We start from the raw sequence: 15,500 nt of genomic DNA on the forward strand, positions 1-15,500 counted from the left end.
AGCGCTGGGTGACAGAGGCAATGGAGACAAAAGAACGGGAGGTAAGAACGCACATAGAAACGACCAAGGTGGCATTAGAGGAAGAAATTGAGGGGGCGCACCAGGAAATAAAAGAGGTGAAACAAAAATTAGAGGAGGTGGAAGAGGGGGTGAGTGAAATTAAGAAGAGACGGAGGGAAACTAAGAGAGATAAAGGAGGAGGTGATGGATTATGTACAAGGTCTATGCTCAAATCGTGATGATGTGCTTACTGACCAAATAAAGAGTTTGCAGGTGGCGGAGGAGGAGCGAAGACGAGGTGCCGAGGTGAGTGGCGATATAATCGGAAATGTATATGGTGTGAGGGGAGATTCAGTCAGCTTGGGTGTTGGTTTAGACCCGGGCGTTCGTGAGAGGCCGCTGATGAGGTGTGCGACAGGTGCAGAGTGTGTGGAAGGAGGTCCGACTATGGGGAGTGCGGAAGGTATTTGTGAGCCAGGGTGTGCGGCGGTGATCGGGTGTGTGCAAGAATGCACCCCCATGAGTGGTACGGAGTATGTACCGGGAGAGAGGCGCAAGAAGGTGCGCGAGAAAGGTGTGGAACGGAGGTGTGTGTGAGGAAAGTGTGCGCCGAGGAGCGAGTGTGTCGTGCGTTCACTCACTCTCGACAGTGTGGTAGTAAGAGTGACACGGAGTACGAGTTGGTTGTGTCGGGTGAGAAAGGATGCACACCTGGAATGGAAGGATGCACACCTGGAATGGTCGAGCGCGTGCGGGAATGCACACTTGAGTTGGTAGTGAAGCACGTGATTGGGTGTGTGGAAGAGTGCACACCCGTGGTTGTCACAGAGGATGTGACCGAGGAGTGGGCGCGAAGGGGTGTGTTGGTGAGGTGTGCGAACGACAAGTGTGTGCCAAGGTGTTAGGTGATCAGGTGTGTAGCGAAGTTGGTGAGCGGAATGAGTGTACCTGGGTGTTGTGTAGGAGAAGGTACAATAACAAAGTGTATGGAGACACCTGGATGTGTGAAAAAGGAACGGAACGCGGGGTGGGAGCGTGCAAGTGAAGCATCGACGTTAACCGGGTTAGCAGTTCGACCGACGGTTAGCCGAAGCGAGCCCTCGGTTTGTGCCAGGCTTTGGGTGCTGCGGGAACCAGCGGAGATCGTAACCACAGCGGTTTCAAAGGAACCGCCGTGCGCGATCCGTGCCGGGCCTCGCTCTGCACGGTCGCGTCCGTGCTCCGCTAAGCGGCGCGGGCGGGCCGGTTCGAGGGCGGGTAGGAAGGGTCGGCACGGCGACCTTGTGGTTGCGGCGTTCCGGCCGGGCGAGATCGGGCCATCGGGCGGGAGACCAAAAGGCTCCGCGCCGAGGTGGACCTTGGAATCTCGGCCCGAGCGACCCCCCTCCCTTGAACAGAGTGCCGGACGGATCCAACTGCAGGAAACGAACCACCCGCGTTCATAGCTCGGCTTTGCGAAGCCGGGCTTTGAGAATGAATTGACGCACTGAGAGGCTCAAGTGAGTAGACGTGTGAGGGTGATAGCAGTAGTGAACTTGAAAAGCAAAATTGATGATTGGTAAACTGATTGGCAGATGATTGGCAAATTTTTGATTGGCTGGAATTTGATGGGCAAAATTTATAATGGGAGACGCCCGAGGTGGAGTGATGGCAAATCCACCATCCCTCACATAACGGGGCACATGAGCACTAGTTATGGGGTTATGGCAGTGAAAACTAGCCCGGGAGGGTTAGGATAAAATGATAGGGATCTAGAGAAGATTGACCATAGGTAACTGGAGATTTAAGTAGCGACATTATACCTGTAGTGGGGACGTAGAGAGTAGGGTAGTTGGATTATAACGACGAGGGAGCGAAATAGTATAAGGGGCGACTGGGAAGCGTGAGTTTCAGAGGGGAGTAGGTAGATCAGATGATGCCGTGTGTGTGTGAGAGTCTTAGTATTGAGCAAATGAGGAATTGCTAGGCAATGCTCGGGAAGGGTGTGTGTATGAGCGTGGGAGAATTTGGGGGGCCTGAGGCAATGGTTTGGAGAGTTAGAAGTGTATTGTGAAAAGTGTGAGGTGATTGTGAGTTGTATTGAGCGTGGAAGTGTATGGAGCAGTGTATGAGGAATAATTGCGATTGTGCATTGTATTGAATGAAGAAGCCTGGGAAGAAGGAGGGTGCAGGAGGCACCAGGTGTGATTGCACAGGTGTGCAAGTGAACAGGTGTATGGAGCAGTGTATGACTGAGTAATGGTGATTGTGTGTTGTGTTGAGCAAATGGTCCTGGAGGAAGGAGGGTGCAGGAAGCACCAGGTGTGATAGCACAGGTGTGCAAATACAGGTATGGAGAATGGTTGTATGGAATAAATGGTATGGAATGGATGGTGTGGATTGTATGGTGGAAAATATGGAGTGGAGTGGTTGGTGCGAAGGGAGTGTATGGGGAGGATGGACCCCATCACGAATACCCAGGGAGGGTAGTTTAAGAGTTAGGTAGAGGGTATAGGTAAATTGTGGTTGGATATTGGCATCTGTGGTGCGTGTGGAAGAATGGTGTTTGGATGGGTGCATTATTGACGTGGAAATGGCTGGGCGTGTAGCCTGTTAGTGTTCGTAGTTGAATGGGCACTCCACCACTGTGAGGATGTCGGCCAGGTCAGGCCGCAGGTGGGCTCTGGGAGCCGGTAGAGTTGTGGATGGGGCCCGAGGATCCGGAGGACGGACCCGGGTAGCCCAGTGCCAGAAGGGGCACCGAGTGGGGAGAGCGCCAGAGGACCTTCCCCAGTAGATAGGTTCGGTAAGGAGCAGGTAAGCTCGGAGGCAACTGCAGTGGTGGAGGTGTGCAGGTGGGTAGACCTGCTGGGAGAGCCACCGACCCAGTCCTGAAATTGTGCAAAGGCACAGGGAGTTGAACCGGGGGAGTGAGACCCCAAATTGAGGAAGCACCACAGTTTGGTCAATGGGAATTGGTTCTTAAAACCGCATAGAGTGTAAGATGGCCAATGGATTGGCAGGGAAAGACCCCAGGTAGTGTAAAGAGTGTTAATGTCATTTAGGAAGTAGTTAGGATTGAAATCTCCTCGCACCATCTACATCCACTCACTTGGGGTGACAGGACTCCACACCATGCCATGGTTTGTTATTTTATTATTTTCTGTGCAAATGTTTTGGATTGTGAGACGCATCATGACATGGTTGTGACATTGTGCTGATGTTCCATCTCTCCCTCCTTATGAGGATTGATGATGAATTGGTGATGGCAAATTTAGACAATGGGATTGTGACGAATTTGGTATAGGGGAGATATGGGGAAGACGTGACGGTAGCGACGAATTTGTAAATGTGTAGATTTTTTTTGTGTACATATGGGGTAAGGGTAGAGTAGTTAACAGGGGGGGGGGGGGGGGGGTGACATAGGGTAGGGACGAGCTTTTCTCCGCTCAGTCTCCAGGCGCACCTCACCTTGCATTGCCTTCGTTGATGTGTACCCTTGTGACCTTACCCCTCGCTAACCCTGTCATCTGTCTTCCTTCCCCAACCCGAGGATCGTGCTCTCTGGGCACTGAGGGGAGCGTGCGGGAGGCCGAGTCAGTGTGCCCGAAATTTCCGCAACCAGCTGCCTGCATCCACGCACCACTTATGGACCACAGTCTGTGGCCAAGCACCACTTATGGACAACAAGCTTTGTGGCATGGCCCCTCTGCTGGGACCAGCCAGGTTGGCCAGAGGAAGATCTTGCTTGCGGACCTCGGTGACGTGGCACCTATGCCCTACAGGTGAACCACCCATAGTCGGCCCCCGTGGGCCATAAATAAAAAATGGACGCATTGTGTACCTTCTAATCTTTGCAAATAGGCCGCAAGCAAGAAGAACAAGAAAGATAACATCAAGAACGACAACAGCCAGCAGAGGGAGCCGAAGAGCAAGACCACCAACAGTTCTTTTTTTATTTGAACTGTGGTGACTGTGCACTCCGGTGCATTTTGGTGAGTGGTGCTTTGGTGATTATTGGTGCTGGTGCGTCGATGCAGTGCATGCCGTCTCCTCCCCTCCCACAGGATTTATTATTTTTGTTCCCTAAAAGAAAAATCACAGGTCCTGGGTTGCGTTTTCTAAATAATGAAATAGCGTCAGTTGTAAATAATGCTCCCCACCGTACATGTTTAGTTTGAAAACCATTCCGCAATTCGGTTATCATGTGGGCGTGATTCTGTTAGGCAGGGTGCAATGCAGCAGAGGGACATACTTATTTGTGTTTTAAAACTGTCACTCAGGGTCAGGTTAATTGTAGAGGGAATTACACCGACGTGCCACACTAAGTTAAAGTTTTATAGGCCCGGGCCGTGCCTGGAGGGATGAGGGTGCAGTGTTGCGGATTTGAGAATCCTGTGTTTGTAAATATGACCCTCTAGGAGTGATTCTTGTAAATACCTCCGTTTTGTGTGTAAAGGTCAAAGGTCGTCCCCTTAGCTAGTCCATGTACAAGCACGTAGGCCACCATAGAACCTCTCTATAGTTATTTCTTATTCTATGTTAGTTTAAGGCTGTGTTTCCCATTAATTGACTCTGCATTGCACCAAATGACATAAGATAGTTCCCTTTTCATGTTTCCCCCAAATCATCTCTTCAAAGTGCCAGTTGCATTGGGCGATTTTCTGCGGCGTCCGCCACCGAGTGCATTGGGCGGTTTTCTGCAGCGTTCGCCACCGTTGCATTGGGCTGTTTTCTTCACTCCAAACTCCATTACGCACGCGGTCAACTCGGGGGAGAAGGGCGTGGCCGGCCCATCGTCTTCAGGAGGTGGAGCCAGGAAGCCCTTGCGCCCAACCAGGACTCGGTGGGCACGGCCTGGTATGGTGTGGCCGTGGCTTGGTAGGGCGTGGCTATATAACCCGTGGGGGGGAAGCCCCCACCAGCAGATGACCGAGAGAGCCAGAGGCGTGTCGAGGCAAAAACCAGCTCTGCCGCGTGCAACGAACGATAGACGTGTGCCTGCCGCCGCCTTGCTGCCAGCCCGGAGCGAAGCTGTGTGCCGGGTTTCGCCTCGACCCCAAAAAGCGTGGACCGAAGCGCGAGCTTGGAGCCGGACCTCGACGCCTACCATCTGCCGGGACCCTCCTCTGCCGTTCCATATCAGCCCCTCATTCATCCATTTGTGTATGAGAGTTTGTCTTGTTTGTTCTGTCTGGGGAATAAGTAAGACTGTATCGATAAGCTAGAAATTGCTCTGTGTCCTTCTGCTCCTTCCATTTCCCTGTAAATTACATTTCTTTTCTTCTCTGCTTTGGTTGTGTGTAAATAATGAATAAATCCCTGTGTTCTTTCTTTACCCCTTTGGCTTCTTCACATTCGGTCGCTTTAGAGGTTTCCACATTGAACACCTGTGGCACGATTTGGCCAACGTTTAGGATCGGGTTTAGTTTTTGTTAATGGCTCGAGCCGCGGGCTGCTAAAAACCGCTCGGCAAAATAACATGTTGTCCGTGGTCTCGAGCGAAGTTGTCCACCTGCCTCGTGGAGGGAGCGGGGTAGCTTCAGGAGCGGAGACGGCAAACTTTAGTCTTGCCCTGATGTTCTTTCTGGACAGCAAAGGTTTCCTCCTGGCACACCTCCCATGTAGATCAAATTTGTGCAGCCTCTTTCTAATGGTAGACTCATGCACTTTGAGATCAACAGTGGCAAGAGCTACCTGTAGGTCCCGTGATGACATTCTGGGGTTCTTAGAGACTTCTTTCAGCATCTTGCGGTCTGCTCTCGGGCTGAACTTGCTGGGGCGGCCTGGCCTGAACAAGTTGGCAGTTGTTTGGAATCTTCCACTTGTAGATGATCTTTCGGACAGTCGAATGATCGATTTCAAATTGTTTGGAGCCGTTTTTAGATCCCTTCCCTGACTCGTAGGCATCTATAACCTTCTTTCTGAAGGCCTCAGAGAGGTCTTTTGATCTCGGCATGGTGACGCCACACACTTAAACAACAAAGAGCAAACCAAACAAAATGTCTGAGGTTTAAATAAGACAGGTTCCTCCGAGATCCCCTCAAACGATGTTCTTAGCATTTGCACCTGAGCTGGTGCACCTGATTCTAATTTTAGGTATTTCAAGTAGTGATAAATGTAGGGGTGTACTTACATTTTCCACATGCGAAATTTGCATTTATGTTTATTTAAATTATACAATGGACTACAAAATGTAAATGTTTCATGATATTTGTTATATTATATCACCTTTATCTGTCAATATTGTTGAAATGAAGATCAAATAGCTGTATGTTGAAATATGTTGCAAAAGTCAAAACTTTACATGGGGTGTACTTACTTTTTCACGTGACTGTGTGTGTGTGTGTGTGTATATAATATAAATATATATATATATATATATATATATATAGTTACATTTGTGGGAGGGGCGGGTAGGTAATGAAATACCTTAGTCAGGGTAGGATCGTTTCGGGTAATGTGCTCAGACATTCTTCACGAAGAAGAAGAAACCTTCCTGGTAATAAAATCAGGCCCCGGATGTCCCGTAAGTGTATATTTGTCTCCATGTGAGGGGTGGAGCTATGCTAATTAGTTCGGGTATCAGTGTCGATACCGTGTGTAGTCACCTCAGTGTTTTTTTTCCCTTTGTTCCTTATGACACTTGCACCACCAGCAACGCGATCAGCGCCTAAATTAAATAGAGCGATCGCCAACCCAGATCTGAACACTACCACTGATGCCACCCAGCCGAGTCATCTCAAGGGGCGTCAAGAAGGGCCGTGAGGCCCCGCCCCAAAAGGAATGATTGGTCATGGCCATAGACTGATGCTATTGCGCTCAGTGATTGGAGCACGGGTGACATCACAGAGAACATCGCCACCGTTGGCTATCGCCGGCACTCTGAACAAGTTGACGGCAGAGATACTGTACGTGCACGTCAAGATAACCACGTGACCGGAGCCCACCTGGCGGCGTAAACTCAAAATAACCGAAATGCGAAAACTAAAATGCAGCGCTATACTACGACAGAGATACTGTACGTGCACGGCAAGATAACCACGTGACCGGAGCCCACCTGGCGGCGTAAACTCAAAATAACCGAAATGCGAAAACTAAAATGCAGCGCTATACTACGACAGAGATACTGTACGTGCACGGCAAGATAACCACGTGACCGGAGCCCACCTGGCGGCGTAAACTCAAAATAACCGAAATGCGAAAACTAAAATGCAGCGCTATACTACGACAGAGATACTGTACGTGCACGGCAAGATAACCACGTGACCGGGTGGCGAAAGCTCGTAACTCGGATCTCGGCTCGCATCTCAAAGCAATAAACCGCCCGAGCGACGGCTCGTATCTCGAAAAACTCGTAAGTTGGGGCACTCGTAAGTCAAGGTTCCACTGTATATATATATATATATAGTAGTATATATATATATATAGTATATATATACAGTGGAACCTTGACTTACGAGTGCCCCAACTTACGAGTTTTTCGAGATACGAGCCGTCACTCTGGCAGTTTATTGCTTTGAGATGCGAGCCGAGATCCGAGTTACGAGCTTTCGCCACCCGGTCACGTGGTTATCATGCCGTGCACGTACAGTATCTCTGTCGTAGTATAGCGCTGCATTTTAGTCAAACTCGGTATCGTTTTGAGCGCACGGTTCAGACCTTCAAGAAAAAGTTTATTTTGTAAAAATCGAGCCACGCGTTCAAAAGATATGACCGGTTTTGTTCGCCGGCACGTCGGCGCTCGAATCGAATCCAGTTAAAACGAACACTGCCGTTGTCGGGTCCGTCTGAGACAACCACCGGGCCTAGAACGCTGGGACCGGTCTCGTTGGATAGGCCTGGATCAGATCTCGAAACGCTGGAAGCTGCACCTCTCTGTGATAATCTTGTGGACCATGACAAGATATCGTGCGACACGTGGTTATCTTGACGTGCACGTACAGTATCTCTGCCGTCAACTTGTTCAGAGTGCCGGCGATAGCTCGCCTTCTCTTTGTGGAAAACACGGTGAGATCCTTAACATCCAACAACTAATGGGACGCAAACGGGGCGCCCAGTTTAGCGGTACACCCATTGATGAATCACCCTGCCTGTGATTCACCCATGACAGGTTATAGCTGGGTCGGGATTCAAACCCAGGCTGGACAGTTTAGACTTTAGAGTCAAGTGTGCGTACCTCCAGTCCAGGCCATCCTGCCAACTTGTATGCTGCATACAGGTGAAATATAAAGCGCGAGATATTTTTATATATACTGTATATTTAAAAAAAAATTGGTGTGGTTTTTGGCGGGCTGGAACGGATTAATAGCATTTCAATGCATTTCAATGGGGAAATTTGATTTGAGATACGAGCAATTTGAGTTACGAGCTCGGTCACGGAACGGATTAAACTCGTAAGTCAAGGTTCCACTGTATATATATATATATATAATCCCCATGTATATATTGTTGCGGATCTCTCGAGCCCGTCGACGTACAGAGGGGGGGTTAAACCCTTTTCGCCCTTCGAGTCCACGAGGCCAAGTCGCCACTCCCGTAGCGAGCGTGCGGAAGGGTATCTGGTCGAGTCCCTACGTACCTTCGATACACACGCCGCCACCTGAATGGGGACTGGACTTCGCACAAGCCACGCTAATCGGATACGCCAAGTGGTTTGCGTGTCACGTGACTTGTGCCGTTAATTCTTATTGAACCCGATTGAGCGGTCTTATTTGTGCAATGCGAAGCCAATGGATGGAAATGACGGGAACGATCAAATGGAAGGAAGAACACAGGTTTATTATTATTTACAATTGATCAGGGTAAAGAGAAGACACACAGAGCAGATACTTAGTCAATCTTACTTAAATCCCGGACAAGGGCCCACTCACTCACGCGGGGAAAAGGAGGGAAGGAAAAGTACGCGCTCCAAACAGGTCCTGGCGCCGTTCGCTCAGGACAGCTCGCCGGGCGTGGCCCTCAAGTGTTCGCGGCATGTGTGCAGGGAGCCCAGGTAGGAAGGTCGTCGGCAAGGTGGCCCCGGGAGAGATCGTCCTCGCGCAGCGTTATTCGCAGGCAGTAGGGCGCAGGGCAGGGACAGTTCGTGCACACACAGCCTTGATCTCCTCGCAGTGACTCTCTGACTCTCTCTCTGACTCTCTCTCTCTCTCTCTCTGAACCACTCTCTCACAACTCTCTCTCTCACAACGCTCTGGGGCACTCTGACTCTTTGCTCAGACTTGGTCACTGCTGCACTGCACTCCAACTGGCGCGGGGGGCCCGGGGCAGGGTTTTATAGCCCCGCCCCCGAGTCTTACCCGAATGTTCCAAGCCCCTCCTCTGGCTGCTGTTGTTAGCCACTCCCCTTGAGCTCCGATTGGCTGCTCCCCGCCCACCGGCCACTCCCCTGCAGCTCCTCCTTCGGGCCTGCCAGACCTGTTCCAGGCCTAGCACGTGGCATTCGAGCCAAATCGAGGCCTACACTTACTGGCCTGCTCAACGCATACCAACACAGGAAAGGAGACCAAGCTTACATTTAATAAGAAACAAGTGTTACGCCTAGGTCCCCCGTCGGGGAAGTGATGCGAGTTGACAAAGTGGAAGACGCAGAAAACATGCTATGATATGATATTTCGCTCACAGGGTTCAGACATACATGGAGGCGGCCATCTTGGACTTTGACATGGCGACCCAATTTTCAATAACTTTCTTCCTTTTGCCTAGATACACCCACACACCAGATTAGAAGTTGGTACTTCGCTTATTTTTCAAGATATTCCGCTCACAAGGTTCAGACATACATGGTGGTGGCCATCTTGGATTTTGACGTGGGTTGCACCCACACACCAAATTTGAATGCTGTCCTTCGCTTACGCACGCACACACAGATGGAGGGGAAAACCATAGTCCCCCTTTCGCTCCGCGGTGCGACGGGGGACAATAACTGAACTAAAGCGAGGCTACATGTTGTGGTGCAACTACCTACGAGGGGGGTCATCCTTTATTCTGAAAACCGCAAATGTGTGTGTGTGTGTGTGTGTATATATATATATATATATATATATATATATATATATATACATACATACATACATACATATTATATAGTTGCGGTTTTGAGTTTTGTACAATAAAGGTTAAATTTCCCCCTCATAGTTAGTCACACAACAATAGCCTCGCGATAGTGCAGTTATTTCTTAGTATTTGTGAGCATCGTCCTTTTCCTGTGTTAGTTTTGCGTTGAGTAGAATAATGAGAGTAGGTCCTTCATTGCCTTATGCCGCCTCTATTGCCTTATGCCTCCTTTGGCTTTTTGGCGCGAATTAACACGAGGCAGGCCTGCCCAATCGAGCAGGGACCGAATGAGGGTGGCGGAGAGGCTGACGGTAAGCGCGAGCCGCCAATCAGGGCTCAAAGGGAGTGGCTGCGGTGCGGCGTCACAGGGTATGGTTGGAACATTCGAGAGGGCTCAGGGCATGGCAATAAAACCCGTTGCGCGAAGCCCCCACGAGCAGTTCAGGGTGAGGAGTCCTTCTGTGGAGAGGTGAGCTTGCAGTTCTGCGAAGGGAGGCGCTTAACTGAGTATTGATGAGAGTTACGAGTTCGGAGAAAAGACGCGCATGAACTAAGTATAAGCGCTCGTCCCAAAGTGGACGCTCGGTTGAGCTCGAGGACGAGCCTCTATTGGGTTATGCGAGTGATAGCGCGCCGGTAACTCAACGCGCTGTGGAAAGCCGCTGAGAGACGCGTACATTCCCTCCCGCCTTCGTGCCTCATCTGCCCTTGTTCGAGAGACGCGCTACGAGGATCCTTTCCACCACCCGGTTGCCTTCATCGCGGGACGTGCTGTGACCGTGGAGAGCCACTCCGGGCGACGCCGTTCCTGGACGACCACGGCAGCGCGTGAACACCATCCTACCTGCATTTCCCCTTTGTGAGTGTGATCGGGCCCGTGTCTGGAAATAAGCATAAGACTGTATAAGGCTGCTCTGTGTCTGTCTTCTACCGACTTGTACATATAAGTGTAAATAATAATTAAACCTGTTATTTCCTTATTCGACCGTTTCGTCCCTTCCATCATTGACTAAGCGTGGTACGAATAAAACCGCTCTAATCGGGTTCCAATACCAACGGTAACTGCACGGACCACGTGGTACGCAATCCGCTCGGTGTATCCAAATTACACGTGGCTCGTGCGAGGCTTGGTTCCCCGCTTCCGTGGCGGCGCAGGTATTTAGGTACGTGCGAGACTTGTCCCGAAACCCTACCTTGCGTTTGCCCGTGAGGGGCGTTTCAAGTCTCGGTTACGCCGGCCCAGAGAGAACAAGGGGCTTAATCTCCCCTTGGTAAGGGTAGGAAGGGCGGCGGAAAACTAACAATATATATATTGCTACGGTTTTGAGATTTGTACATATGACATCATTAAAGGTTAAAGGTTTGTCCTCCATAGTTAGTCCACAAGCAACACGTAGGCCCACTTAGAGTATTAGTTATGTCATAGTATGTGTGAGTATAGGCCATTTCCCCAGTGATATCTGCGTTGTGTAAAGCCATGAGTTTCGGTCCCTTCATTTTGCGCCACCCTCCAATTCCACCTATGAGCATAATTGATCCCGCGCCCCAATTGGCTGATCCCTCATTTTGTTACGCTTTGGGCTACCCGCAGCAGTTTGTTACGCTTTGGATGCCAGCAGCATTCGCTGCCCTTTGTTCGCTCCAACTAGTCAAGTAGCATGAGGTAGGCCTGAGAAGAGGGAGGAGCGCGAGGTCGGGGTGGGGCGGCGCAAGGCAGCACGTCAGAGGTGATGACGGTAAGGGCCACCAGCCAACCAGGGCTCTAAAGGCATGGCGTGATAGGGCGTTGTAAGGGCGCGTCTGGCAAATGCTAGAAGGTTCGCGGGGCGTGCCGATAAAAGCTTTCGCACAAAGCCCTTGAACAGGACTTGGTCAAGGACTTATGAGAAAGGACTGGAAGGAATTGCGCTTTGTCGGAGGACTGTATCGAGAGGACTCGCGTGCACACGACAGTGGCGAAAGGACTGACCGGAAGAACTTTGAGGATTCATGAGAGAGAACTGCAGTGAGGACTTGCATGAGAGAGAACACTTCATTGTATTGGCGTTTCGAGGCTTGGAACGGTATTCATTTATTACGTACGCGGCTACAGCCAAGCCAGCCGATAGCGAATATTCCAGCCCCATGGATAAAACGCGGTAATAGCCTGCGAGTAATTAACCGCCAGAGCCCTCCCCTACCATTCGCCCCGCAAATAGCCCAGTGCGTCCCAACAGCACCATACGAACTCCTCCCTGCTATTGGAATCCATCTTCGTGGCACGGGCTGGGGACAGGAGAGAGAGAGAGCTGCACGGAGGCATCCCTGGACGCGCTGGTGACCATCAACCTGTTCATCTGCAATCCCCGTGTGAGTGTGTGTGTGAGACGGGCCCGTTTGTCTGGGGAGTAAGTTAAGACTGTTATTAAGGCTGCACTGTGTCTTCTTCTTCTCATCATTGTGAATAGTGTAAATAAACCTTGTTCTTTCTTCCCATTCGATCGCCTTCGTGTTTTCCATCATTGACTAAGCGTGACACGAATAAGAACCGCTTGGATCAGGGTCTAGTAATTGCTAACGGCTCGGATCACGGGTTCACTACCGCTCGGCGTATCCACAAACACCCGTGATTCGGGCGAGGCTTATCTCCCCGTTTCAGGCCAGCGCTAGTACTTAGGTAATAGCGAATCTGGTCCGACAACCCTATTTAGCGCTGTCCGGAAAGGACGTCATAGGCCTCGGGTCGCGCCTGGTCAGTCAAAGACAAGGGGACTAATCCCCCCTTGGTAAGGGGAGAAGGCCGGCGCTGAGATCCGCAACAATATAGATATACATATAATCGAAAGAAATTAAATAAGTAGCGGACGTAGCTTCAAGATGATCGATGTTTTACTTTCGAAGTATTTTTGTGGCGGTAATGTTATCAATGCAAAGTGAATTTTACATCGCTTGGCCAGGGTTTAATCCAGTCACATGCGATCTCAGATTCAACATTCCCCCTCGACATTAGCACTCATGATCAGTTTGTAGAGCAATCAGGCACATATCTTCACCAACATCACCTTTTTTCTTGATTAAGAAATCATGAGTCGGAAATGCTTGATTGCCGTTATTGTAAAGGGGATTGGTATGATGGATAATGCAAATCATTTTTAAGAATAGCATGTTGATATTTCAATGCGATGGTGAAAGTAACCCGAGGAAGCAGCATGAATGAAAGTTGTTGAATCATAATAAAATACAAGTTGTTAAACGTGTGTGGGTATCCCTGAACCGTTTGTCACGTGTTAATTACATGTTCTGTTGATGTCCTTCAGTTCCCACTCGGCTCATCTTTGGCATTTGAAAAATCCATCATGATTTTGATTCTTAAACTACATATTAAAAAGGAAGGCTTAACATTGATTTTTTTTTTTTCCTTTTAATTGTACTTTGCTTCAATAAAACTGGAAATGGAAAAGGTAATCCCAATATCTTTATGCAGAAAATAGGCAATGCTCACCAATTGTGGAAATTATGGAAAAGACTTCTTGAAGGGAAGGCAGTAGTGTACCGGGTTCGATGAGCCAAATCCGAGGGAGCAGCTTGCTCACCCCATTTACCCGAGTGATAAAAGCCCGAAATTCCACCTCCAGCTCTACTCCGGGACGCTCTGCCAATGGCGCCGAACAACGGAAGCGAGCGACAGTATGTACAAGCTGCTGGCAGAAAAGAACGGCACAGCGACGCTCACGTGGTAGGCACTGTGAGAACTCGGTAAGAATTTCGCAAAGCCTGGGAAAGAGACCATGAGAGACGTTAGAAGGCCTGCAGAGTCTGCGCGATAAAGCAAGTTATTCCACACCAAATGTTCAAAAGTGGCGTGCACTCACCTGGCCGCAAATGCTGCGGGTGGTCGCTCGCACATCATGCGCAAGGCCTCGACACGGACCACGGCGTGAACGTCCGGCGCCGAAGGGTGATTGAGATTTAAACGTAGCCCAAGTTGGAGTAGATCTAAGAGGCAAATCTCCCGTGGGCCTAAAGGGTCGTACCCATCCTTCAACAAGCCGAGCACAAAAGTACCGCTAAAGAACTTGGAGAAGGGTTCAGGCTGTGCTTGGGCATATGCTGTCAGGACTTGTTCTCCAACCTAAGGAAGGTTAGGAGACATCAAAACTCAGCCATTCCAGAAATGCATTTAACAACTCCACCTCCTGACAAATATTTTGATCCCAAGTAGAGAATCGCTAGAATAGGGATGGATTAATGAAATGAGAGACTGGGGCATCACCTGTTGTTGAAATGTGTCGGCACCGAGTATCAGGAGCCGACAACCGAGTGAGAACATGGCCTCGCAGTCTTCGGAGGACGGCCGTGGTGTGGCGGCGGCATCGAGAACCCTGCGGACGATCCCTCGCTTCACAGCCATTGAATGCTCCGACGTGAGCAGGCCTTCTAAAATCTTGTCCATGCTAGCTAGGGATGGTACCGAAAAATTTGAGTTTATTTTGAAGAACAACGGAAAACAAACAAAAACAAAAAAATAACTTTGCAATAACGACAACAATTAAAATACAAGTACAATGAAATGAAATCATATAAAATAGAAAATGTACACATTCGTGCTGTAGAAAGGAAAATCCATAAACAAAGCACTTCCTTACACGGCTGTGATGTACAAATAAGTACAGTATACAAAAAACCTATTATATAATAAAAAATGTATAAGTCAAGCCTCATGAATGAGGAAGGCGAGAGAAATGGACAGACCAATGGATTGAACAGGACAGGGGTGAGAGACAATAAACATTCGACAGACACATAAGATAGACAGGTCCATGCCAGGCAGAAATGGCGCCGTTTTCCAGTCAAGGTTTTCTCAGTGGATTTATATACTTTTGATCATACTCTGTCGAATAAGCTTGTGGGCCACCCTGAAATTTGCCTCAAATCCAAGATGGCGGCCAAAAATCCAAAATGGCCACCAGAATAGCTAAAATAGTATTTCTGAGAGTTGCTTTTACCCATAGATGATTTTTTTTCAACTGATTGTGGCCTATTATGATAAAGAAAGATAACTCAGTCATAACTCAGCCATAAAAATTAACAATCGGTACTTTATTAACAAAATGGCCGCCGGGCAACTTCCGTATTACGGAAACTGCTATAACTTCAGTTCCGAGTGTGATATGATTATAATTTTGGTGTCCAGTCATATGTTTTTGGGGTCAAGGAATCCATATTTGTACTTTTTATTTCAGTGAAATCATTGGTTCATAAAGAAATCTAAGATGGCTGCCAATACTGGCCACCGATGTGGCAGATTCAGTCATGTCTTGTGCTCCATAATATATATTACAATACATTTTGATTCAATTTCTTGGTTTCCAAAGTCTGGTTATCCATTTAGTTGGTTTATCATGACACTAGCTCAATAGATCATCCCCTAAATCATGGATGAACAATAAATCCAAGATGGCTGCCGCTGAACGGCTCCTAGTCAG

General features: G+C 49.1%; 1 protein-coding gene across 7 annotated transcripts in view; it reads right to left on the bottom strand.

Annotated features, from left to right (window-relative positions):
* The window catches only part of USP38 (ubiquitin specific peptidase 38), a 74,320-nt gene that overhangs the window by 53,816 nt on the left and 5,004 nt on the right, over positions 1 to 15,500 (bottom strand). For 4 of the 7 annotated variants that reach the window (XR_013623283.1, XR_013623284.1, XM_068114417.2 and 1 more), the window contains exons 2-4: positions 14,288 to 14,468; positions 13,887 to 14,146; positions 13,517 to 13,788 (exon numbers count right to left, since the gene is read on the bottom strand). Coding sequence is in view for 5 of the 7 variants with exons in the window: in XM_068114413.2 (XP_067970514.2) it covers positions 13,517 to 13,788; positions 13,887 to 14,146; positions 14,288 to 14,468 (713 nt within the window). In the remaining 2 variants the exon portion in view is untranslated. Of the gene's footprint in view, positions 1 to 13,516; positions 13,789 to 13,886; positions 14,147 to 14,287; positions 14,473 to 15,500 lie in introns of all 7 variants that reach the window. The other 3 variants (XM_068114416.2, XM_078777009.1, XM_068114414.2) reach the window with 1 other exon arrangement.

Source organism: Myxine glutinosa, chromosome 4 (assembly GCF_964187855.1).
Source record: "Myxine glutinosa chromosome 4, kmMyxGlut1.1, whole genome shotgun sequence".
NCBI classification, from domain to species: domain Eukaryota; kingdom Metazoa; phylum Chordata; class Myxini; order Myxiniformes; family Myxinidae; genus Myxine; species Myxine glutinosa.